The 22,812-nt window shown below is 46.2% G+C and overlaps 1 protein-coding gene across 1 annotated transcript; it reads left to right on the forward strand.

Annotated features, from left to right (window-relative positions):
* Positions 1-535: 535 nt before the first annotated feature.
* LOC139929238 (receptor-type tyrosine-protein phosphatase S-like) lies at positions 536-22,064 on the forward strand. The gene is made up of 29 exons (XM_071922076.2): positions 536-770; positions 1,273-1,652; positions 2,761-2,962; positions 3,541-3,677; positions 3,950-4,094; positions 6,239-6,556; positions 6,698-6,891; positions 7,105-7,131; positions 7,418-7,535; positions 7,741-8,403; positions 9,159-9,253; positions 9,861-10,114; positions 10,336-10,423; positions 10,668-10,886; positions 11,292-11,449; positions 11,910-11,921; positions 12,154-12,266; positions 14,174-14,271; positions 14,544-14,667; positions 15,142-15,317; positions 15,740-15,859; positions 17,377-17,531; positions 17,928-18,213; positions 18,939-19,117; positions 19,534-19,660; positions 19,800-19,925; positions 20,828-20,982; positions 21,168-21,303; positions 21,957-22,064. The coding sequence occupies exons 1-29, from the start codon at positions 551-553 to the stop codon at positions 22,023-22,025; spliced, it is 5,094 nt and encodes a 1,697-aa protein (XP_071778177.1). The 5' UTR covers positions 536-550; the 3' UTR covers positions 22,026-22,064.
* The last annotated feature ends 748 nt before the right edge of the window (positions 22,065-22,812 follow it).

Consider the following 22,812-nt stretch of genomic DNA (forward strand, 5'->3'; position numbering starts at 1 on the left):
TTGGTTGAGCTCTCAACACAAGATTTGTGTCTTTCTGTTGGAATCATCAGTACCATAAAGTAATTTGGGCTAAACTTGAAATATCCCTCTGTAATTTTTTGTAAAAACCCTGAAGTTCATTCTCCCCCTTCCTGTTACCTCTCCTCTCCTCTCTCTCTCTCTCTCTCTCGCTCTCTTTCTCTATCTCTCTTGCTCTCTTTCTCTCCTGCTCTCTCTTTCTCTCTTCTTTACCTTGCCTTCACTTTCTTCAACTTCTGTCTTACTTGCTCTCTGCCTTGCTCTCTCTCTCTCTGCCTCTCTCTTGCTCTTTATTCCTCTCTCTCTCATTCTCTCTCCCCCACCCCCCCACCCCCACCCTTCTTTCCCTCTGCCTTTCTTCTCCTCACTCTCTCCCCCACCTCTCCCCCACCCCCACCCCCTCTCCCCCCCCCCCACACACCTTACTGCCCTCACCCCCCCATCCCCTCCTCTCTCTCCCCCCCACTCTCCTCCTTTCCCAGTGCGCCGCGTGCCCCCCCGTTTCTCCATCCTCCCCTCCAACCATGAGATCATGCCGGGAGGGAGCGTCAACATCACCTGTGTGGCGGTGGGTTCGCCCATGCCCTATGTCAAGTGGATGCTGGGCAGCGAGGACCTGACCCCCGAGGACGAGATGCCGATAGGCCGCAACGTCCTGGAGCTCAACGGCGTCCGGGAGTCTGCGAACTACACCTGCGTGGCCATGAGCAGCCTGGGCATCATCGAGGCCACCGCTCAGGTCTCCGTCAAGAGTAAGGGGCCACTGTAAAACAGAATTGTCCAGATCTAAGCTGGTATCTACTTATTCATTTTAGCCTCTGAGAGAGAGAACAGGGGGAAGGACCAAGAAGGAGCCCGGGTCAGTTGGGTTATCTTCAGGTGCGCCGGTTTCTTCTCGCTTTCCAGTAATCCAGTGCAGGTGGATTGGAGACTCTAAATTGCCCGTAGATATGAATGTTAATGTGAGTGAGAGTCTGTCTATCTGTGTTGCCCTGTAATGGACTGGCGACCTGTCCAGGGTGTTTCCCTGCCTTCCACCCAATGTATGCTGGGATAGGCTCCAGCCCCCCGTGACCCTAAAAAGGATTAAGCAGGTAAAGAATGAATGAACTGGAGAGAGAAAAAGAGCTACTGTCAGGTAACCCTCACCAGCGTGGGTTCATCTGAGCGAAGGAAGCCGTTTAAATATTGTGTATCTTCTAAGATTTAATTCTCTTCATCTCCCCTCTGTACGATCTCCTCCACCCCTCCCAGCTTTGCCAAAGCCTCCCGGTCTACCCATCGTCACGGAGACCACGGCCACCAGCGTGACCATCACCTGGGACTCCGGCAACCCCGACCCCGTCTCCTACTACATCATCCAGTACCGCGCCAAGGCCCCCGACAGCAAGTACGAGACGGTGGACAGCATCACCACCACCCGCTACAGCATCGGGGGGCTGTACCCCAATACCGAATATGAAATCCGAGTGTCGGCCTTCAACAGCATCGGCCAGGGGCCCCCCTCTATGCGCGTTGAGGCCCGTACGGGAGAGCAGGCTCCGGCCAGCCCGCCCCGAAACGTCCAGGCCCGCATCATTTCCCTCAACACTGTGATGGTCCGCTGGGAGGAACCGGAGGAACCCAATGGACAGGTGGGACAGGGATTGGAACAGCTCTTTGTGATCTGTTGGTAGTAGTAGTAATAGTAGCAGTAGTAGCAGTAGTCGCAGTAGTTCGTACTAGTAGTAGTATTGTAGCACTCAGTGAAAGATACAGCATGACATCAAATTAAGAAGATGCTTGACAGAAAAGAATCTTTATTAATTTCTTCTAGTGTAACATTTACGCTCTTCTATTTTATTCAGACTTTACATCAACGTTTCAAAAGTAAAATTGTCACTTTATCCTGACAAAGACCCAATGGGATCAAAACTTTGATGTAAATAAAACTATTGGGAGCATTATTCTGTTGTGTTCCATTGTATCCCATTCATGTCCTTTGAAAGGATTGAATCGTGCTGGAGATTTCTCTCCTGTATCTCCCTTGCTACTTTCCCACTGTCTAAAGAAATAATGAAATACTGAAAAGGTAACTGCACTGCCCACTCTACAGTTAAGAACATTCCCTCCTAAGAGGCTCCTTATTTTGCTAGTAGCTAACTGTATTTTCATAAGCGTGCAAGATTGAATGGAGTGCATATGGGGATCATAGGTATTAAAGAGTAATAACAGCAGAGGTGGTGGGTTAGGGAAAGGGCAGCGCAGCCAGATTACATACCCTATGGACCATAAACAAATCACATAGGACTTAGTGACATAGTGATTATATTTTAAGCTCTACAAGGCAGAGGACATCTAAGGCTTTTATTGGAAAAGGTCGTGCCAACTTTAAAGTGAGGGCACTGTTCATTGATCAGGGTCAAACACACAACAGCCCCAGAGATACGAGGGCTTCACCTTATGACGATGATCTACCTGCAAACACTGAACCAACAAATCCATGGGACCATCTGGATTTATGTAAAAAAAAATATATTTTCATGGATTTTTTTCGCCTGTAAACTCTAGTCAGTTCTGTGTTGACAAAAGGTATTATGGATTACCATGCGTGCGGGACAGTGGGATTAGGTGGAAGACCACTTAATACAGCCCAGCCACTGATGACCTTAAAATCCCATCGCCCTGAGTGGTGAAAAAACTGAATCGTATCCTTTCCGTCAACGCCCCATCCCAATCTCTCTCTTTCTCCCCCTGTTCTAGGTGAAGGGCTACCGTGTGTACTACACCATGGACCCGTCCCGGCCCATGAATGAGTGGCAGATCCACAATGTCCAGGACAGTGTGATCACCACCATTCAGAACCTGGTGCCCTCGGAGACCTACACCGTCCAGGTCCTGGCCTTCACCTCTGTAGGGGACGGGCCTTTCTCTGACCCGGTCCACGTCAAAGTCATGCCTGGAGGTCAGTGTTCAAATGCTCTGCCATACCATATTGCCACTGTGAGAGCTGTAAAGTTGCAGTTTTTATATGATGGGAGGGATGGATGGGGGGCTTGTTCAAAAATCTGTGATGGTATTTATATTGTTGCTTTCAGCTGAAAATCTTGTAAACTTTTCAGAAACTAAGAAAACAGCCTTGTTTTCAGATTGACCACCATGCATCTTGAGTTTTTCCAATTGGCCTTTAAAGGGTTTTATAAGCCCAAGGGATTGTGGAGTTTTCTCAACCCACAGAGACTCATGTTATCCTTCAGTTGAAATTAAAAAGAAAATCACAAAAGTTTTACAAGGTTTCCACACAACAATAGTAGCCACTAAAAATACACACTTTTTGCAGCAAGTAAAAATAATGGGATTTTGACATAAAAAAATATGAGAAAATAAAAAAGCTGTAAATTTTTGGGGGCAAGTAGCTGTACGTTATGGAGAATTAGTGAAAAGGTCATTTTTCATTTCATTGTGACTGAAGAAGAGTATTTTCTCTAGAGGCTATTAAAGATAGAGTCCTAAGCTGGCTGTGTCTTGTCCTGACCCCTACAGTCCCAGGACAGCCAGGGAAGTTTAAAGTGGGCAAGGTGACCGACACCAGCATCCAGCTGACCTGGGAACCCGCTTACACCAAGGAGGGCATCGTCAACTACGAGCTGCTCTACAAACCCGTGAAGTTTGGCAGTTTGGTAAGACCTCTCGCTCGCTTTCTGTTTATCCATCAGCTGAGTGGATTTCCTCGCGAGATAGAGGGATAAGAGGAAGGATAAAAGAAGCAAGTTTAAAAGATTATCTCCAGTGTCCGGCGCCGCTGCCTCTAACTGACCATCTCCTCTCTCTCTCTCTCTCTCTCTCTCTCTCTCACTCTCCACTTCTCCTTTAATGTTTTTCAATGCTCCCATCTGTTCACTCTATCCTCACCCCATCTCTCATTCTCTCTTTCTCTCCTCCTCTCACGTAGGAGAAGCTGACCTTCGGGCCGAGGAATTCTTACACAGTGGAGGGTCTGAAAGCGAATACCGAGTACTCCTTCTCCCTGGCCGCCATTTCGAACAAAGGCATCGGAGCTTTCACCAACGAGCTGGTGCAGAGGACGTCGCAAGCCAGTACGTCTCGGGTCACACACCTGCACACACACATGCAAACACACACACACACACACACACGAATCCCACAAATTCCAGCTGTATTATGTTTCAGCCTTGTACACAAATGCCATGCAAATATTTTGTCCTCTCCTTTTGTCCTCCACACACACACACACACACATAATATTTTTGCTCTTCCTCAGTTCCTGACCCGCTACACGCTGGGAAACTTCTCCACATCTATCCATCCATCTCAGTTATCTATTCATCTGTCCAGCCCCCTCCCATCCATCCGTCTGTGCCTTTCTTCCTTCGTTCAACCTCTCGCTTTCTCACACAGCCAAAACATCGAGACAGATGGAGACGGAGTACCCCGAGCACCGTTTAATGTTTCACTCTTCCTTTTCTTCACCCTTCCCTTCACTTTTTCCACTCTATCAGTGTCTAATGTCTTTGAAAGGGCGAAACTGCCTGCCACTCATTGGCTAGTCGCCAGTGGCGAGGAGCATTAAGGGATTGTGATTGGCCTGCTACGTTGGCAGGTAAGTGCTGGCCAGTCTGTAGCGTATCGGGCTTGTCTCCCTATAGAACTTGGATTCTCTCCCTTGTCTCCCTTTTCTCTCTTTCTGCACAATCGCTGACAGCCGATAAGAGCCAGATAAATTCTGCTATTTTGCTCTGACATATCAAGTCATTTCATATCTGCTCTAGAGAAGAAAAAGAAAATTCAGAGATAGCAGAGAAAATGGTGCAAGGAAAAGAATTAATAAAGTAGCCCCAGTCGAGCGAGGAGCCCCGGGCCCCGTGGTGCAACGGTCCTGTTCCACCTCACAGGTAAGTCTCTTCAACTACTTACAAGAGACACATGAATTTGTTTTGTGTATCTTCAAACCAGATCATTTTTAGAGCCGAGTACAGAATGTGCTAAATACGTTAAGCTGGTCTTCCTTTACCTCTCCTTACCTCCGACAAGAAAGGCAGGCCTAGGTGGCAGAGTGGAGGAGGTGGCAGGGGGGCAGGAAAGGGAAGGTGGTAGATAAGCAAGCTATTTCATGCAGCAGAATTCATTTCCCAGGGAGGTTATGTGCGCTTTGTTATCGCCAAGCTTTGGTGCACATCTAGATTGTCCCCCGAGGCCAACAGAACAGTGGCTGTACGGCTGAGTGGATAGATACTTGAACCTGTCAGCTATGACTATTACACTCCCACACATACACACGCGCTATACGCTCCCAAACTCTCACACAAACTCAGAGGCCTCACCCATGCCTGTGTGTGTTATTTAAGGAACGCTGTATAGGGCGAGCGGTGGTTTGAGACGTACGGTTCAGAAATCTCTGTGTGGGTATGCGTCTGTGCCTGTTGTGTGTGTGTGTGTGTGTGTGTGTGTGTGTGGTTGTTACATATCCCAGCCTAACTTGAACTACTTCTCATTCAATACTTATGTCTACAATTCATCTTCCTATCCTGACGTCCACCATCGCTCTGAGTGCCTTCTCTCCCAGACTCTCTCTTTTTCAACCTACCTCCTAATGAAATCCTTTTGCCGCTGCGTGAGATCTGTTTTCATTTTGTTATTTCTTCCCTCTGTGTAGCCCAAGACCTTACCCTAGTCGGCAGTGGAAAGTCTCAGACCACTCTATTATCCTGAGGAGTCAAGGATTATGCCACCATGGGGGCTAGTGTTCTGAAATGTATCTCTTTGTCTGTGCTCCTGTGCAGTGAGCTGTGTACCACTGCCTTCAAAGAGAAGAAGCCTTTATCTGTTTTTCATTCATAAATCTGGATCCTTTTATGCCGCTAGCTAGTGCTGAAGGATAAAATGCAATCATTGGATATCAGTTACACATTCTCCTTGGGTATAATTAAGTTGTCCACTCAGGGTCGATACTCTACTCTCTACTTTATTTCATTAGGCTCTGTGCCTAACATTATGTTTTTACATTATGTGGTTGCTCCCTCTGTTTGCCTGAGTCACGTTTGTCCTGGTGCTATCTTTTTCACTTCAGTTCACCTTACTTTCTTATTGTTTCCTTTTTCATCCTTATCTCCTATCCTTTTATTTTGCTGGTATTTTTTCCCTCTCATGCTTCTCTACCCCATTCTCTCGGTTCTTCCCTAAACTCCCTGCCAACTGCCCTCCTTGCCCCTTGTCCAATCAGAGCCCTCGGCCGCACCCGAGGGCGTGTCCTGTGAGAGCGCCAGCTCCACCTCGCTGAGAGTGAGCTGGAAGCCGCCTCCAATGGAGGGCCAGAATGGCGTGTTGGCAGGTTATGAACTGAGCTACCAGAGGGTTTCTGAGGCAGGAGCTGGAAGTCAGGGCCAGGAGGTGAAGGGGCTTCCTATCCCTGCCCAGCAGGGGCAGACGGTGGTGGAGGGGCTGGAGAAATGGAGCTGGTACAACATTTCCATGGCAGCCTCCACTGCAGAGGGAACTGGACCCAACAGCCCGGCTGTGCTTTGCAGAACTGATGAGGATGGTAAGTATTTGTGCAGTGGCAAGGGTTAGAGCTGGAGATTAGATCTAAACAGTATTGATTGTTTAGTTGATCATTTACTGAGTAGTCAGTTTGTCAGTTAATTAAGCGTGTGTGTGTGTGTGTGTGTGTGTGTCCACTCAGTTCCCGGTGCAGCCCCTCGTCAGGTGGACGTCCGGCCGCTCAACTCTTCAGCCCTCAGAGTCACCTGGTGGTCGGTGTTGCCGCGGTTCTGGCAGGGCCAGATTCGTGGCTACCAGGTACATTACAGCCGCCCAGAGAGCGGCGAATCCCGGAGCCTTCCCCGGATCAAAGACCTCTTATTGGATGACTCTCAGGTGACATCATAACACCGGAGTTTGGGTTTTTCGAATATGCAATTTAAAAATGGTTATATAATGTTCATTTTCATCATCAAACAATGCAAAGTCGTTTTGCCTCAAGAATATCGTTTTGAGCACTCCTCCCTTTCTCCTTTGGTCCTTTGACTCACTGCCTCTCTCTCCCTCTGTCTCGCCTGCCTGCGGGGTGTGTCCTGTCTGTGGAATAAGATGGAGGAGGATGACTCGACTCAGTATGTGAGTGCAGACTACCCGTCCTCTTTTTGTTATAACTGAACTCACTATTAATACATACAATACAATACATCCAAGATGTTACATAAGGACAGTTATGAAATCCTCATTAAGAAGTTTGACTACCAGAGAGTCACAGAGTCTCTGATGTAATATGTTTAACTTTTTGAGAAATACTCAGCGATGCCTTACCGGAAAGAAAGGAGAGGGAGAGAGCTGCATCTCGTCTCAAATGGAAAAGAATGAGTTTGCAGTATTTGATGGTGCTGTGATGTGTTTCCCCCCACAGGAGATGGTTTTGGGAGGTCTGAAAGCAGAGACTTTGTACTCTGTTTCTGTGGCAGCGTACACCACCAAAGGGGATGGAACACATAGCAAAGCCAAGTTGGTGCAGACCTTGGGGATCGGTAAGCATATGCCAAGCATACAGTTCACTGCACTGGATATAGTAACAAACACAGTCAGACATTGATCTTACAGTAAGCTGCACCAGGAGCCAACAGTAAACAAACAGCCAAATCAATTTTAATTCTTCTCCAGGATTTACATGATGTGAATTCATTTTTTTAAATATCAAGATTGATTTTACGCTGCCCACATTTTTATTTGCAGTCCCCGGCCCCCCCTCCCTCTGGGTGCGTCCAGGATCCGGTCCGTCAGTGGTAGTTCGGTGGGCTCCTCCGCTAGGCTGTTCTGATTCAGGCTCTGATGGCCAGGGAGCCCCAGTGGAAATCCAGGGCTACCGCCTACAGTTTGGCCTGAAGAATACCTCCTTAGATACCACGGTGGATTTCACCGCTCGGGAGAAAACCTTCACTGTCAGCAGCCTCTCCCCAGGCTCCTCCTACATCTTTGTCCTCTCCGCTAAGAGCCACGCAGGCTACGGAGACGCGGTGCAGCAGGAAATAGAGATTCCTGAGTTCCCGCCCTTGGGATATCCCAAAATATCTGACTTTGTTAACGCCACTTGCTGCTCCCTCCAGCTCTCTTGGCTCCCCCCCGGCCCAGAGGAGTGCCACGGCGTCATCACAGAGTACACCGTAGCTTACCGAGAGGCTGGGGGGCCCAAACCCTCCGCTGTCCCTGCCCCCTCTGCCTTACCGGCCCTCCCCGCTGCCCCGCACCAGGTCACGCTACCGGCCAGCGAGTCCAGCTACACCATCCTGGGCCTCAATCACAGCACAGCCTACGAGGTCCAGCTCAGAGCACACACCAAGGCAGGGCCGGGCCCCTTCAGCCCAGCGCTGGTGTGCCGAACCCTGGCCTTTGACACAGGTAGGGCTGGCCTCGGGCCTGGGGAACCCCCCTCATCCTCTAAGCACTGGTTCAGGATCACACCTCTGCTCCCCCTCCTGCGGATTTGATTTTGCACTCCAAAAATACTAAATGAACTCTGGGCCAGTTCTTACAGGTTGGCCCCTCACCTGTGCACTTCTGAGAGGCTGAGAACTGCAGAGTCGGAGGGGAGCACGACTTCTCTCCCCCAATCTCCTCCACTCACTCACTCACCAATACCTTCATCACCTACCCTTCACCACCAGTGGAAGCAGGCTGAATGCTAATGGATGTTTGCCTCAAGAGCACTGCTTATCACAAACCCTCAGGTAAAAGTCAGTACGGGAATTGGACACATCTAATACAGAAGGTAAGTGTTCAGTCCAAATCAGACCGCAAACAGCGTCTGGTGCTGTATCAACAGGTAAGCTGCTTTTATCTGATAGACCTCCACAGCCACCTCTTCCAAAGCCTTTGCTGACATGCTGAATTCTGAGTCTAACACAACTTCACACAGAACACTAAGTCTGTGAATGAGGCATGTCACGTTCCTGCAGTCGGTCTGTCTCTTTTTGTCCGTATCCACTCTCCTCGTCACCTGCCCATCCTCCTAACCGTCATGTTTTGTTTTTCTCCCAATAACAGATCTGATCCTTCCCTTTTTGCAGGTTTGCAGTGGGAAAGCAGAGGAGCTGACGATTTTAATGAAACGCTTCATTACGAGTGACTCTTTTGTTTTTTTGTTTGCTTCCCAGATGTGCCGAGGAACTTCTCAGTCAATCTGGCCACTAAGACCAGTGTTCTTCTGACCTGGGAGTTTCCAGAGAGCAGCTACCCCTATCGCTTCACTGTACGTCAGTGACTTGGCGCATGTGTGGTGATGTGTGCCAGTCTGTCTTTATGCAACATAATACAACATACACTACCAGTCAAAACCATGTTTTTCATTACCTTAAAGCCATTTTGATCTAAAGGCTTATGCTTAAATGCTTGAAATTTGTTTCTTAGACAAATATAAATAGTGAAGTTGATCCTATGTATGAATTTCTTCCCAAAGCCTTTGCCTTTCCATCAAGGCAAAGGGTTAGTTTTGATTTGTTTAACACTTTTTTGGTCACTGCATAATTCGATTTGTGTTATTTCATAGTTTTGATGTCTTTACTATTATTATAAAATGTGAAAAACAGTAAAAATAAAGAAAAATGTGTGTGTCAAAACTTTTGACTGGTAGTGTATACTGTACTATTTACTGGATGCTTTTAATCATGGGTTCATGCATTTTTAGTATGCATGACCCCAGCCTGAATCAAACTCCTAACTGTGGCAGTGCTCTATCAACTGAGCTACACAGGACCACATATACTTCCAGATAAACTACATGTGCATATGAACGGCATGTATGCATAAGCATTTTTGCACTGCTATTCCAACCTCACTAACCCTCTCCCACCATCCAGGTGGAGTACAACCGGCAGAAGATGGAGGTGGATGCTCGCCTGAGGAAGGCGGTCATCCCCAACCTGCAGCCTGACACCAACTACGACTTCAAGATCACGTCCCCCGAGGGCAACATGGGAGGCCTCCGCCACCGCATCCACGCCAAGACCTCCCCACCAATCACCATCCGCCGCCCTGAGATCGACCACGCCCGCGACACCGAGACCACCGTAACCATAATCCTGCCCTCGCTGGAGACGCGCACTCCTGTCAAGTAAGACTGGGAGAGGACGTTTTAGATGGTGCTTCAAATGTTTAAGTGGCTTTTTCACAAAATAAGAGTTGCAGAAGACTGAGAACATGTCTAAGACTTTCTTCAGGATGTCTGATGATACAAAATGCAGTCTTCGTTGGTGAAGAGACAAAATAGTTCCGGTTGTTTCTGCTAGGTGTGCCGATGGTGTTAACGTTGTTTGTCTTCCTGTGCTCCCATAGGAATGTCTATGTGGTGGTGGTTCCACTGAGGAGAGCCCGGGGCGTCATCAGACACCTCAAGAGCCCAGATGAAATGGATCTAGAGGAGGTGAGAACCACAACAATGACAGCACACACTGAACTCTCTGCCTAGGAGGAGGAGAGGACCTATAAACAGAAGCGCATTCCCACCGCTGAGAACTTCTGGCAACACTTACCCTTTTTAATTAAATATCAGTGTTCGGCCGTTAGTCATAGATATTGAAACAACATCTCACTCTCCTTGTTGCTATGTCTCCCTCTCTCTTCTTTCTCCTCTCTCCCCTCCCTTTCTGCATCACTCCATCTCTCAGCTGTTAAAAGACATCAGTCAAAGGCAGAGGGATTCTCGGCAGCAGAAGCAGGTGGACCTGCGCAGGGCTTACATCACAGCCCGCTTCACACCTGCCACCCTGCCGGCCTTCTTCACCCTGGGGGACCAGCTGGACTACGGAGGCTTCGAGAACCGAGCTCTCGAGCCGGGGCAGGAGTACGTCTTCTTCATCCTGGCTGAACTCAACGCCACAACCGGGGTACGAGAACAACCGTGTCACATCTCTTTTCTCTCTGCATTTCTAACCATACCCTCACTCCCCACTCCCTGTGTTCGTCTGCCACAGCCTGTCACTATACATTGTAGTCAATATGGCCTTGCTGCTGAAACAATAAAATTCATGTCAGTCAAGTCACAGCAAACAAAAAGGCAATAACCTCCACGCACTTCCATCACCACTGCTAATAAAGAGTGATGTAGCCACTGTTGCGGTAGAGGAGATATTGCCTTGCGCACTATATGAGCATTTGAATTAGAATGGACATAGATAAACAACTTGAATTAGGATAGTCACACATAAACAAAGAGTGATTATTGGTTGCTTCACTTCCCGATGTGTGTTCCGCTCTTTTTACTGAGTGCGTGCCTGTGTGTTTGTTTGCAGAAGATGTACGTGGCCAGCCCCTACACAGACCCAGTGATTGCCCCGGATTCAGACCCGCAGCCTCTTGACGCAGGTGACGGTCTGATCTGGGTGGTGGGTCCTGTCCTGGCTGTGGTCTTCATCATCTGCATCGTCATCGCTATCCTCCTTTACAAAAAGTGAGTCGGGTAGATGAATAACACAAAATCCCCAAATTATTCTCGCTACAACCATGAGACAGAAATAGTTGGCCAGACGCAGTAAATGCCAAAGCAGATTTCACTGAAATCCTTAGGAATAAGTTTCTATCCATCATGCTGTGCTTACTGTTGATAATACACTCTATCCAGAATCTCCCATTGATATTGCTTGTATTAGGATTGCTCAATGTTTTTGCTATCATAACACAAATGCTCACCTTCCAGATTGATATTCAGTGAATTAGGTCCAATTTAGAAGTTTGTTCTGTCTTCAGACAGCTATCAAACAGTCTGACCCTGCTGTAGGCCCGTGATATCTGCTGCAACCCATCAGGCTTTTGAATACTAATGCATAATATTGATTTTCGTCTCTAACAATCTGTCTGTTTCCTTCCTTTTCTACCTCTAATTATCCCTTGCCTTGTTTCACTGGAAGCAGCAAACCTGACAGGTAAGATTAAACCAATGTCAAGCTCTTTTGGTCGTTTTAACCTACAGCAATTACTTGATACCAGATGTTCTACAGAGAGCTGCTACAAAGCCCTGAAACACCATTTCTATTAATGCACTGTATACTTGAATCATGTAGCCATGCTAATGATGTGTCAGTACTGAGTCTGCTTTTCTCTCCCTCTTTGCTTCGATGTGCTAATTGGTCACTTGACTCATTCGTCTCTGAGAAGCAAGCGCAAGGACTCTGAACCCGGAACCAAGAGCCTTTTGGGTAACGCAGAGATGATGGCCCACCACCCCACAGACCCTGTGGAGATGAGACGCATCAACTTCCAGACCCCCGGTATGGAGCACATACACACACATGCACGCAATCACACACTTCCTATTTGCATAATTAAGTACTCTTCTGGTAACTCATCATCTGATAATGAAATATTCAAGGCACTAATTTGATCCTTGATAAGATTAAGCAGAGAGGATTGTCAAAGTGCTCCTCTACATTAAGATAGATTTTAGAAACCACCAACTCAGGAAGCCGCTGTGTACCTGGCAGCTTCCAGTCTTTTCAGAGATCAAAATGGCCGCTGCCCAGGTAGTACAGTCAGTGCTTAGTCACGGCTGAGTCATAACGGTGTGACAGAGTCTATGATCATCTCCGCTCGCCCACACTCCACCTGCCAGGCTCTAGATCGCACGCCAAAATAGACAGAAATGACAGCACAGACAGAAATGATCAGTGTCTTGCCACTCTATGTTTTTGACTTGGAAAAAGGATATATCAAAAGATGCGTTGCGAGGTAATTGTAATCATTTGTAAATAAAATGTGTCAGCTCTTGCCAGCGTAGCCAACTAAAACCCCACTGTGAGGTAACTAGATGGTGTGGCCCCGCCCCCCACAGTGTGAGATCTAACAGCACAGCTGCTCTGGTCATGGCACCAGCACTCCCATGCTTCCTGTTTGCCGCTTACATTCAATCAACAGCCTCCAAAAAACACAAGGCCTTGAGGAATTTGTGAATCTTTATGTGTCAAAATGTTCTCATTAAATTTTTTTTCAGTTGCAGTTTATAGAAGGTTCACAAGGTCCCTTGCTGGAAAGGCGGCAAGCTTCGTGACCATGGAGGAAGGTTTAGTGTTTTCATCTGCCAGTGGGGTTATATAAGGTCAACTGATACAGGTTCTTTCGATATTAGTAATCTTTCTCTCAATCCATGGATAAAAGTCTGGAGTCTTTTGTACATGTTCCAGGGAGGCTACATCAAACATACAGAAAAAAACAGTTCTGCTCACCTCTTTCATCATGAGCATTTTTACTCTCATGTGGCAACAACCTTGAAGCTGCCTCCTCACCCACTTGTCCTCCCCTGAGATTTGTGCTCTTGAGATTCTGCAGAAAGATGAAATTTGTTTCCAACAAAACCGGCTGATGCTATCTAAGGTCATTTTGGTTGTGACAGGAGTGTTTTATCGTGATTATCTGTGGAGGTCTGATTTTCTGTAAAATCCACCAGCCACGCCGTAGTAGAAACCAACAGCAAATTGTATCCATCAGTACAAGTGTGTATTTGATAGCTACATTGCTACACTATTCATTATTGAGCTTCTGCAGTAGCAAAATGACTTAAATACTCTGCATGGTGCATCACCATGCATTACAATTCCAGATATGTGGAGAATCCATTGTGATTCTGGCATGAAATGGATTATGTTTATATAGGATTGTATGCATAGTGGTATTACTTTGATTTAGTGCTGTAGCTGTATGCCTTATGAATGGTGAATGGATTGGTATAACTCTTCCTTTCTCCCTGCAGCTGTGGAAAGAAGGGACTGTAGGAGGCTCAGGGTGGTTCCTGTGTGTGTGTGTGTGTGTGTGTGTGTGTGTGTGTGTGTGTGTGGGTGTGTGTGTGGGTGTGTGTTTGTGCGCAACCCCTCCTAATTAGTGTTCTGTCTGTGTTTGTTTTCTCTGAGTCATTGCTCCTCTGATCACAGAGAAAGCAATTTATCAAAGAAAAACAATTTCCAAACAAAAAGACTCGCCTCACGTTGTCCTAGCACATGGATCAAAATTGATTTTCTGCCTCAGCGTATTCCTTAATGATATGTGATGTTCTCCGATTGTATAATTATCTTTGCCACATCTTTGCATATGAGTGATGTTAACCAGTGGTGCTGTAGGATCTTCTCCTGATGCGTCTCTGCCACTCCTAACCCCCGCTCGCTCTTTGGCTCTTGTTGCCACACAGGAATGATGAGCCATCCTCCCATCCCCATCAATGAGCTGGCTGAACACACTGAGCTGCTGAAAGCCAATGACAACCTGAGACTGTCCCAGGAGTACGAGGTGAGAAATGCAGTCAATATGGATGAATAGATAACATTGTTATTGTTTATAGAGCCTTCATATCAAAAAGCTAAGGCTGCTCAACATTTGCTTCTCTGTGTATATAAACTATGTTCATGATTAATTGCAGCACTGCAGTTTATTGCAGTATTACTTGTCTACATTACAGAGATGGAGTCTGCTTTATCTTTCCATTATCCTCAGATGCAATATTAAATATACTACCACTTTGCAACTATGCAACTATGTGTGTATGCCCTGCTTCTTCCCAGTCCATCGACCCGAGTCAGCAGTTCACCTGGGAGCATTCCAACCTGGAGGTCAACAAGCCCAAGAACCGCTACGCTAACGTCATCGCCTACGACCACACCAGAGTCATCCTGGCTCCCATAGAAGGTGAGGATTGGTCGGATGGCTGGAGGGAAAAGGATAAAAGAAGCATAGGATAGCAACTTAAAGAAGAGGCTTAGAGACTCCGAGCATATTTGCCTTCAGAGGAGTGAGGGGGGGTAGAGAGGCAGAGCCGCATGATGGATGAAATCTGAAATTGCAAACAGTGTGCAAGACCGGCTGTGTGCAGTGGCATGAGACTGACAAACAGTGCGAGTGCATTCAAGTGCAGCCGGCACTCCTCCAGAACAAGTAGGCAGAATGGATTTGATCTGGAGCTTGTGAATTTACACTGACAGAGTCTTGTTTGTTTGTTGTCTTCCGCTAGTCATCCAGCAGTCGTCTGTTAGAAGTTGCGGCGGGCAAAAAACAAACAGTTCGTTAGGTTGTTTGATGTCATACATGGAGGTTAATTCATTGTCTCGCTCGCTCAGATTAAGATTTAACAAGATCCTTACAAGGGTGTCTCGCTGCGTGCAGGTATCCTGGGGAGCGACTACATCAACGCCAACTACATTGACGGCTACAGAAAGCAGAACGCCTACATCGCCACCCAGGGTCCTTTGGCCGAGACGTTCGGGGACTTCTGGAGGATGGTGTGGGAGCAGCGGGCCGCCTCCGTCGTCATGATGACGCGCCTGGAGGAGAAGTCACGGGTGAGAAGCCACGCCCCTATCCGCTGACCCATATCCTCCGCTGTCAGCCACTGTTTCCATTATGGGCCGGTCAAGGCGCTAGAGTACTGTTACGAATGTATTTCCCAATGTACCAAGGGAGTTAGAGCTTTATAGGGCCCTTGGGCTTGGTATGCCACTCAAGGTACTGTTCCCAAAATTGCCATCAGACATCCACAGTTTCAGAGGACATTGAAGAGTATGATGAGTCCTAATTGTCCAGACTGTCTGCATAATTCTGGTTAGCATATCAAAGGGCTCTTTGGCAAACAAATTCTGTGAAAATAAATAGGAACGAGAAAACTTCCATTCATACAAAATCCAGTCCAGCACTGAAAATAGTGAATGATAGTGGTGGTGATGATGACTATGATGATGATGATGCTGTCCTCTCACCCATGCAGATAAAGTGTGACCAGTACTGGCCGACCCGGGGCACAGAGACCTACGGGATGATCCAGGTCACACTGCTGGACACGATGGAACTGGCCACCTTCTGCGTCCGCACCTTTTCCCTGCATAAGGTAACTTCCGTCCGTCTCTGTCTGACTCTTGTCTTTCTCTCCCGCTCCCCTCCTCCGCCGCTCTTCCATCTTTCCCTGCTAATGTCACTGTCCTATCCAGTGCAAGCGCTTTGATCTCCGAGTTCACAGCTATGAACCAGAAGCAAGCGGAATAATAATGAATTTAAAAAATCTCCGCTGTCACCGGGGAGTGTGGAGAGAGAGAGAGGGGGGGGAGAGAGAGAGAGAGAGAGAGAGAGAGAGAGAGAGAGAGAGAGAGAGAGAGAGAGGGCATGTGGGTACACAGAGGAGAATAGATTAGACTGGGCTTCATGGAGTGTTCAAACCAGGCCAGCCTCCTGTGTCAGGCGCTGAGACTTGATCGCTGTTGGAGGCAGAGGAGTTTCTTATAGCGCAGGGCTAATCTCGGACCGTCAGACTTGCATGTCTCTGTGGCCTACTTACACACACAGAAACTAGGCCAGCAGGCTTCCAACTGTAGCACCTCTTCTCCAAAATGTTTGTTGATGTTTTGTGAAATGTCAGGATAGGCGATATGTCGCACAGCAGAGAAATAGAGTACACATGAATATTCAGCATTGCCCGCATTATTTCTGGCTTTTTATTTGTATATTATGGGAAATAAAAGAATATTTTAGAATTTGGGATATTTTGGACTTTATTTATTTTCTTTATGGGATCCAAAATTCCTTTAAGGAGCATTTTTTTTTTAATCTTTGTTTTCTAAAATGAATCCATTTACCGAGCTGCTTACAGATCTGAGGAAACCTAGTCATGGCTTGTAAGACTGGCAGTGATTGATGGACTTGTGATTGATGGAGGTATTTCTGAGAAACTACACTCGGTAACACTTTATTTTTATAACCCACTGTTGACATGTCAGCTGGCTGTCAACAAGATTTGTCTCAGAGACAAGTAACATGTATTCCACCAGCCGCTGCTACTATAAGAGGCATCTGAAGTGTTAATCAACAGACTTCATCAACTGAGCATCTGCTGACTATCAGCTGCGACGAAACACATTCCTACATATGGAATTGTTTTATGAGTCAATTGCCTTGCTAATTGTCTGTGTGATTAAACTCAACCCTAACCTTAACCCTAACCTTTTTTTTTACATGCCTTACCCTATCCCATGTGCCTAAACTTAACCCTAACCTTAAATTAAGTTGTTGACAGTCTACCAACCATCTATTGATAGTAATTTGAGCAGGTGGCAATCAACTTACAGTTAGTTGACATGAATTGCAGATAGTTTGTTGGACATTTGTTGATAGTCAACTGAAAATATCTAGCCGAAACAATTCTTGTTGACAGTCAGCTGATACACTGTTGAATATCTACTGATACCTTGCTGAGAGTCAACAGTATTAAAATAAAGGGATACCCTACACTCAAACAAATTCATAATGTGTCACTCCTCCTCAACCCCACTTCAACCTGATTCTACAGTGTAAGTAGGCTTGTACGTGATGACTAGAGTGATAGTAAAGCCAGTGTTTTTTACCTTATCTCAGAGTGGCAGCAGTGAGCGGAGGGAGGTGCGTCAGTTCCAGTTCACGGCCTGGCCGGACCACGGCGTGCCGGAGTATCCCACCCCCTTCCTCAACTTCCTCCGCCGGGTCAAAGCCTGCAACCCTCCGGACGCCGGGCCCATCATCGCTCACTGCAGGTGCGCATCTTAAACATACAGCTCTGGAAAAAAATCAAGAGACCACCCCATATTTTGTGATAAGGAATCAGGTTTACGCCACCAAAAATAGATTGTTGAACCCTTCCTAAGTAAAGACCTTGTTATTTTTATGATTTATTTATGGGTATAAACTCAGATTGTGTATATTTGGTATTTTGACCAAATAAATGTTCTGAATGAGAATATTTTTGTTTGAAATGACAATTAAATGTGGTCAATATTTCTTAAAAGAATGTTAAAAGTTAGATTTTACACTGACACATACCCATAAACTGTGAAAATGAAAATGTTTCCCAGAGCTGTATATGTCCAAAACAAAACTCCTTCCATCAGTTCATCAGCTCATCTCTTGCTCCCCTCTCTGTCTCTTATCAGTGCCGGAGTCGGTCGCACCGGCTGCTTCATTGTCATCGACGCCATGCTGGAGCGCATTAGGCACGAGCGCACCGTGGACATCTATGGCCACGTGACCCTGATGCGCTCCCAGCGGAACTACATGGTGCAGACGGAGGACCAGTACAGCTTCATCCACGAGGCGCTGCTGGAGGCCGTGGCCTGCGGCAACACGGAGGTGGCGGCCCGGAGCCTGTACTCCTACATGCAGAAGCTGTCCCAGGTGGAGAGCGGAGAGCACGTCACCGGCATGGAGCTGGAGTTCAAGGTAGCGGGGGAAACTTTTGGCAGGACAGGGGTTTTCCAAAGTTTAGGTCAGGGTCTAATGCTGGGTCATAGATATGAAAATAAAACGGGTCTCCAAATTATTCAGAGGAAAAATTGGTTGTCAGAGATGCTGGTTTGTGTATTGTTGAAGCGGTTCCGAGTTTTTGCATTGAATGATAATGGGAGGCTGAATAGAATAGAGTAGGCTTGTAGGTTAGTAGCCTGCAGGGTAAATCAGCCTGAAACAAAATCAGTTTTGATAGAGATGGGACGATTTTCTTATCTCACCATACGATTTGATACACGATATTGGGTTCACGATTCGATAAAGCCACGATACGTTGTAATAAATAAAAATTCAATGACAACAAAGTCTGACTGTGCAGAATTATGTTTATTTGTGAGCCACAAATCTTTCTAGCGATGACACTGGCTTGCTTGAATGTAAACAACAATTTAAAAATGTTATTACAAACTGCAAATAATATAATTTTGATGGAGAGCTTGTGAAATTGTGATGGCCAAGCTGTCTCATTTTTTGATTACTACAGCGGAATAAAATGTAACGAATATTGCGAATAATTTTTCTGCCCCATGATATGTATTGTCACATTTTTGTATTGTGATATATTGAATTTAGATATATCGTCCCATCCCTAGTTTTGATTCAACAGAAGGTATAGTTTGAAGTTTGAAAACATTGTAATGTTTTCCCTCTCTGTCCAGCGACTGGCCAACACCAAAGCCCATACATCCCGGTTTGTTACGGCCAACCTGCCTTGCAACAAATTCAAGAACCGACTAGTCAACATCATGCCCTACGAAACCACCCGCGTCTGTCTCCAGCCAATCAGAGGCCTGGAGGGCTCTGATTATGTCAATGCCAGTTATATAGATGGATACAGGTATGTTTTCCTCCCACATACGCTGATATGACCTGACCCCTTTGTCCTCTTATGATGATTTGATGAGTAAATGGATTGGATAGGTTTTCACCACAGTGCTTTCACCTGTCACGTCCTGTCAGATCAGTGGTTACTGTATCCATGTACCCGCTATTAGTCTCGGCGCGCAGCGCTCCTTTCAGTCCCGATGAAGAAAAGGACAGTGAAGCGTCTCTGATGATTCAGGGATTCAAAAGGGTTGTACACACATGTTTTGACTGTTCTTCTTCTTGCCTGAAGCTTGACCTCTTTTGAGTTTGACGTTTGAGAGAGAATGAAGAATGAGAGTAAAGGAAGGAGATAGAAAAATAGAATGAGTGTGTGGGATGTACTTGTACTTTTATATGAGTTCATACTGTGTGTGTGTGTGTGTGTAGGCAGCAGAGAGGCTACATCGCCACCCAGGGTCCATTAGCTGAGACTACAGAGGACTTCTGGAGGATGCTGTGGGAACACAACTCCACTATAGTGGTCATGCTCACTAAGCTGAGAGAAATGGGACGGGTATGGACAAAACACACACACACACACACACACACACAATCCTACAAGCATCAGCTCTTATCAGCTTTGTTTCAGTTCAGTTACATTTCAGCCCTGCACACAAATGTCACAAATAGTTTTTTATGTTGTGTTCTCATAGGAGAAGTGCCACCAGTACTGGCCTGCTGAGCGCTCAGCCAGGTACCAGTACTTTGTGGTGGATCCCATGGCTGAGTACAACATGCCCCAGTACATCCTCCGCGAGTTCAAAGTCACGGATGCCAGGGTGGGTGCTGTCTCTGTGTGTGTGTGTGTGTGTGTGTGTGTGTGTGTGTGTGTGTGTGTACGTGTGTGTGTGTGTTTAAAGACTTGCTCTCCCGTTGTATTGTATATTGTATCCAGGTGGGAATGTAACCTCACACTCCTTGACATTTCCCCTCTATTCCCTATCCATCAGTACTGTTAGAAAGCAGTGGTGCAAAGCATGTCCTATCGACCTGTCGTGTGTATATGTTCTGTGTGTGTGTGTGTGTGTGTGTGTGTGTGTCACAACAGGTTAGTTCTATCGACAGGGTGCCCTAGATTACTCCATTCAACCATGATCTCTCCAGATACCTTTCTTGACAGCGGCTGTGTTGTGTGTGTGTGTGTGTGTGTGTGTGTGTGTGTGTGTGTGTGTGTGTGTGTGTGTGTGTGTGTGTGTGTGTGTGTGTGTGTGTGTGTGTGTGTGTGTGTGTGCGCGCGCATTCACACACACACATATGTGCCAGTCATAGATAACTCCAGTTAAGCCTGTCCTGCTCTGACGCCACATTGACAGATGCTCTATTGATCTCCATTAAAGGGGAGTCAGGCAGGCTGAGCAGAAGAGAAAAGATGTAATTGCCTGCTGAGTGGTTGACAATGGCAGACTTACCGACGTTACAGCCGGAAGTTAACCACAGCACTGATCCAGCGTCAGATAACAGTAATCATTAGAAGGAAAAAGGCTATTGGTTTGGAGGTATCTCACTCCTAACTCAATACGGCGGGGAGAGACTCTATAAATAAAGTCTTTTTGGAATGGTCACTCAATGAAAGGCCAAATGCTTTGATTGTGCTGACAAGAAATCAGATAGCTTTTCACAATCAACTGTTTTCAGCGGCTGTGTGCGTGGTGTCGTTCTTATCGTTTCCTCGCTCCTTCAGGACGGCCAATCACGGACAGTGCGCCAGTTCCAGTTCACCGATTGGCCAGAGCAAGGTGTGCCCAAGTCCGGGGAGGGCTTCATTGATTTCATTGGCCAAGTGCACAAAACCAAGGAGCAGTTTGGCCAGGATGGACCAATCAGCGTTCACTGCAGGTAAGCAATTGTTGTCAGTTGTGTTTGTTGTATTAGCAGCTTATGCCCCTTTTCAATTAAGTGACTGTCAACCTAAAACAACATTTTAATTGAACACAATTGGGTGTGTAATAACTGCAGCAGTCAGGTCACAACATCGTTTGACACATTAAATAAATGCTGCCTGTTTGCCTGTATGGGTGTAGTGCTGGCGTGGGGCGGACCGGTGTCTTCATCACCCTGAGTATTGTTCTGGAGAGGATGCGTTACGAGGGAGCCGTGGACATCTTCCAGACTGTCAAAATGCTGCGGACGCAGAGACCAGCCATGGTGCAGACTGAGGTACACACTGACAAGCATGTGGACTTTACCACTTCACTGATCAGGGAATAGATACACGCTGAGAGGCAGGGCAAAAAAACAAAAAACAGGAAAAAGCGAGCGCATATATTCCCATCTAAAACACGTATCTTTAGTTCAGTTTGCCAAATCTAAACGTATGTTTTTTTGTTTTGTTTTTGGTAGCCTGTAATGTAATGTATTATGCAAATGTTTTGCGTCATATTTGAAAATCAATGTTATTGTGCATTTGTGAATATTGTGCATTTGTGAATATTATATTTCTATTTGCTGAATGTTTAGTTTTCACCATACTTCACATCTTCCCAGTCTGAAAATGTGAATATCCATTTGTTAATATGACACACTTACAAATCTGATTACACATTCACAGCTTGTGATGCACGTTCACAAGTCTGAGTGCATATGTTCAAATATGACACCACACATTTGCATAGTAAAGTTATGATTTTAACCCCATAGTCTCTGTTGTCAGAATACTGTAAAATGGTAATATTGAACAGGCACAAAATGAGACTGGTTAGGTATTGCTAATTTGCTAATTTATTTCTGGTTAGGTATTGATAGTCCATGCCTATCTATAGCAATAATATATTTTGCTGACTCCATCCCTTCCCTGTGTGTCTCTCACCTAGGATGAGTACCAGTTCTGCTACCAGGCGGCTCTGGAGTACCTGGGTAGCTTTGACCACTATGCAACGTAAGCAAAGAGAGAACCATCCATCCATCTTTCTGCTCTGAGGTCCACAAACAAACAAGTGAACAAGACAAAAGACGGTCTGAAATAACATGAACATTGAACCCTCCTGGGAGCGAGATGCGAAGGCGAATTCTACACCAACAAGGACAAAAAGCAACAACAAAAACAGCAACAAGAACTCTTAATGTCCAAGAGCACCCACACTCGTCAGGTTGTTCCCTGAAGAGCTGGTGGGTGTGGAGACTATCCATGTGTAATCCATATACTTACCTCAGTGTTCCAGTGTGAAGGACGTATAATACATGTGTGTTGTGGTCAGCTATCTCCAATATGAACCAGTGAAAAACAAACTGCTTCTGAACAGGAATTATGATACTATATGTGTATAAAATAACAAAAAAAATTTACAAAAACAAAAAAACAAAGACACAAAGAGCCTGGATATTTGCTGCACCCGAAATGGGCTTTTTATCCTCAACTTTGTATCTTATTGGTTTGGTGTACTAAGGGGTTACAAAGTGCAAAGGTGAACATTTCTATGTGTCTGTGAGTCTATTTCAGAGGTGTCTACTGCTGCCACAGGGAGCTCTGACTGTAGTTTTAAGCAGATGACTAGGTTAAGCCTCAGTAGAGGCCTATGGACTAACTTGCCACCCTGGGGACTGTTGGAGAAGCATGTGGGTGCTCATTTACCCTACGCACAGTGCCAAGAGAGACCATGCTTATTCTGGGGCAGATTGAACACGAACTATGACCTAAAGGAGAGACGGGTCACCCTATCATCCAGCACA

The sequence above is a fragment of the Centroberyx gerrardi genome, chromosome 13 (genome assembly GCF_048128805.1).
Source record: "Centroberyx gerrardi isolate f3 chromosome 13, fCenGer3.hap1.cur.20231027, whole genome shotgun sequence".
Classification (NCBI taxonomy): domain Eukaryota; kingdom Metazoa; phylum Chordata; class Actinopteri; order Beryciformes; family Berycidae; genus Centroberyx; species Centroberyx gerrardi.